Source organism: Trypanosoma rangeli (assembly GCF_003719475.1).
Source record: "Trypanosoma rangeli strain AM80 chromosome Unknown Tra_15.4_contig_00565, whole genome shotgun sequence".
NCBI classification, from domain to species: Eukaryota; Euglenozoa; class Kinetoplastea; order Trypanosomatida; family Trypanosomatidae; genus Trypanosoma; species Trypanosoma rangeli.
The window spans coordinates 1-3,216 of NW_021706302.1; the positions used below are offsets into that span (position 1 = coordinate 1).

Below are 3,216 nucleotides of genomic sequence, written 5' to 3' on the forward strand. Positions count from 1 at the left end.
GCTTCCACGCCGTAAAAGGCGGCGTCCTCCCGGCCAAGGATCGCCTCCACGTGCACCGTCGCCCGGAGGTTCACGAACACGTTGTCCTTCGTCTTGGATCTGATGATTTGGTGCTCCTGCAGCCGCATGGACAACATCCCGGCCATATACGTCTACGGAAAAATGCAGTGACAGCCGGGCACCGCAGTTCCGAGGTACCCGCCGCACGCCTCCAGCAGCGCCACATCCGACTACTCCACGGAGGTGCAGCAGAAGCACTGGCCCATTTCCACTTCCTTCAATCCGCCGCGATCAACCGTGTGGCCGCCCCGCGCCCCCCTTTGTTCCCCTCTGTGGTCCACGCGCGACTACCCTGAGCCTCTCGCGCCCGTGTCCCCGGCAAAAAAAAGGTGAGAGGCGGAGAGGGAATGCAGCACGCAGAGGGGGCAGCAGCGCCGGGACTCGGATAAGCACGCAAACAAGAACGCCTCGGCGTCCACGAGATGGTGCGTGGCGTGGCCTCCGGCACTCATTGAAGACGCACAAACACGCATGAGCACCGAAACAAAAAAAAAACTCACTGCGGCGGGTGGTGGAGGACACGCGGAAAAAGCCGGCCCCACGTGCCCGCAATCCCACCGCTGGACACACGTACGCGTCCCACCTACGCGAGGACACCCAACAAGACACAAAATAACAACAACAACAAACTCTACCACGCACACAAGAGCGCATCCGAACCCCTCCCCCCTCCCCGGCCACGTACAAAAACAAAACACACATAAAGAATACGAAGGAAAACAATGAACACTTTTGGAGAAAAAACAAAGGTATTTATTGAACAACTGACAATCAGAAACAACAGTCCATATCCATATACATACACGCCTAGATATGTTTACAGACTGTCTCTTGTATGGTTGCACACACAGATATATACACACACATAAGTCTGACAGTTTCTACTGCACAGCATGATATGGCCCGGAAAATAAAGGGGAGGGAGAGGTGTGCTCGGGCATTCGCTGTCACTGGTGGAATGCCTTGTCTAGTGGGGACGTCCCACAGGACGCCTTGGGCAGTACTCCACCGCACGAATTGGGCGTAGATGCGGCGGCGCCGCAACCGCCTCTGACGTCGCGCGTGGCTCCTCGACGGTGGAGTACTGCCCATGCGAGTCTGCATTGCCCTCTGTCACTCCTGCTGCCGCAGCTGCGACCTCTCCGCCTCCCGCTTGTTGGTGTGGTGGCGGGTGGTGCGCTTCGTCTGCAGTCTCCACCACAACATGCTGCGCATTGTGCGTGGTTTGGGTCCGGATGAACTCCCGCCCCCCGCGAACGACGCTAACGCCAAAGCTGAGGAGCATCATGTAGAGCACCGCGCCAATGGAGGGGGAGGCCTCCCAGTTCCACGCCACACTGCTGGTGCGGTAGATGAAAAGCTTCAGCAGGTACCCAAGGCAAAGGGCCTGCCCAACGCCGATCACGTACACCGCCACAACCTTCGCGGTGTTTCGGGGCGTCCAAAACTCCGGCAAAACCTGAAACTCCTGCACATGTGCCTCGGTCTCCTCCCGCACGTGCCACCGGCTGTAGACGAGGGCGAAGGAGAAGGTGGCGAGGGAAGTAAGCATAAAGTACCCAAACAAGGTGAGGATGATGCCGTCCAGGTTGAACATCGTCGCGTAGGACACGCGGCGCCAGGGGGCTCTACAGGAGATGCTCCCCAGCGTGTTGCGAAGGAGCACCGAGAGGCCCGCAAAGAAAACAACGGTGGAGACGGCGAGGGTGATGGCAAGCACAAAGTGGCGTGAGCTTTGCCACAGGAGCGTGCGCCGACGAATGGATACGTTAAAGGGCCTCTTGCAGATCTCGCACCGGTTTATATTGCGAATGTTACGCTTCATACTCTCGAGGCGCCAGCGGTCCAGGCAGGTGCGGTGCACCCACCGCACGGAGCCAGTGCACTCGCACGCCGACACAAGCTTCTCTTCCTCCTCCCCGTCACGGCAGATGCGACAGACGTTCTCCTCCTCCTCCTCCTCCTCCCCCTTGTACAAAAAGACACGGCCCTCAGTGGACGCCCGCCCGCGGTGACTCTCGTTGCCACCCGCCGCAAGCTCGTCCATCGACTCCTCCGGCATCTCCGTGGCGAACGCGCGGACGTGCACCACGCAGGGCGCCGTCGTCTCCAACGTCTCACGTGGGCCAGCGGAGGCGGAGGCGCCCTTCTCCCTCGCACCGTGCAGGTATTGCGCGACGGACGCCGCCAGACGAGCGTTTGCGGGCGATGATGCCTCGCCGGCCTGCTGCTTAGCCGCAAGCTCTTCACAGCTCTGCAGCAGTTTCCGCTTCTCCCCCTCGGTGTGTTTCCTCTTGCTGCTGGCATCCACGTCTCCTCCACCTTCTTCCACGACAGCTACTACTGCTGTCGTTGTTGCCGGCGTTGCTCCCGGAGAGGGCGGTGACGGCCGCACATGCACAGCGATTGACCCATGCGGCTCCTCCCCACCCTGGCCTGTGCCGCTGCCGCTGCCGCTGCCGCCAGAGTTGTTGTTGGAGCCATTGCCATGACCCCTATGAGTACTATTATTATTCCCGCTGCTCGGGCCGGGACTCCCATCGGCGGCTGCGTATGTCTCGTGCTGCGGCTGCAGCTGAAACGGCGCGGGCGGTGTGGGGCCATCGTGCATGCCTGGCCGACGCTCTGCCTCCTGCATGAGGTGGCGGCGCCGTTTCTCCAGCTGACGCTGTCGCGCACGGACGCGTCGGTTGCGGTAGATCCCCCAAAGCACCGTGCCGCCCCCCACCGCCGCCTTGATGACGGCGCCCCGCAGGAGGTACGGCAGGTACCACAGCCAGCTGATGACGTCAATGTCGGCGAGGTACCCGGGGAGCAGGTCAATACGCCACAGCACAAACGGCGCCGTCAGAAGCAAAAAGGCAAGCGGCAGGCCAAGCGCAAACACATTCTGCATCTGCACCATCTCCTCAGCGGGCATCTGCTCAAAGAACAGACGCATCTGGCAGGTGTAGTTGTGGATCGGCAGCGTGTACCCGTGGCGGGCGCTGATGATGAGGTAGTGCTGCAATGCCACCGGCGCCGGCTCCAGACGCAGCATCACCGTCGGCAGGACGTCGCAAAAGGAACTGCTGTCAAGAATAGTCGCCATCGCGTTCCAAAATGTTGCCCATGCACTCGGTGGCTTGCTTCGTCGCGGCGGCCCAGACGGCCCCT

At 61.0% G+C, this 3,216-nt stretch overlaps 3 protein-coding genes across 3 annotated transcripts in view, besides 1 other annotated feature; 1 reads left to right on the top strand and 2 right to left on the bottom strand.

The window, feature by feature from the left end:
* On the top strand, positions 1–356 carry TraAM80_09351 (uncharacterized protein; the record flags this gene model as incomplete). Its single annotated transcript, XM_029386041.1, has 1 exon — positions 1–356. A coding segment is annotated over one exon (356 nt), but the record flags the coding sequence as incomplete, so codon positions are not given.
* Positions 357–658: 302 nt separating this feature from the next.
* Positions 659–688: a microsatellite.
* Positions 689–1,027: 339 nt separating this feature from the next.
* On the bottom strand, positions 1,028–3,100 carry TraAM80_09352 (uncharacterized protein; the record flags this gene model as incomplete). The annotated part of the gene is made up of 1 exon (XM_029386042.1): positions 1,028–3,100. One exon carries the CDS (start codon positions 3,098–3,100, stop codon positions 1,028–1,030), a length of 2,073 nt encoding a protein of 690 aa, XP_029234146.1.
* A 34-nt stretch (positions 3,101–3,134) lies between these two features.
* TraAM80_09353 (uncharacterized protein) overlaps positions 3,135–3,216 on the bottom strand; it is a gene marked incomplete at both ends in the record, with an annotated part of 906 nt that continues 824 nt past the window's right edge. The window contains one exon of the mRNA XM_029386043.1: positions 3,135–3,216. This exon is cut by the window's right edge and continues 824 nt beyond it. Within this exon, the coding sequence (XP_029234147.1) occupies positions 3,135–3,216 (82 nt within the window).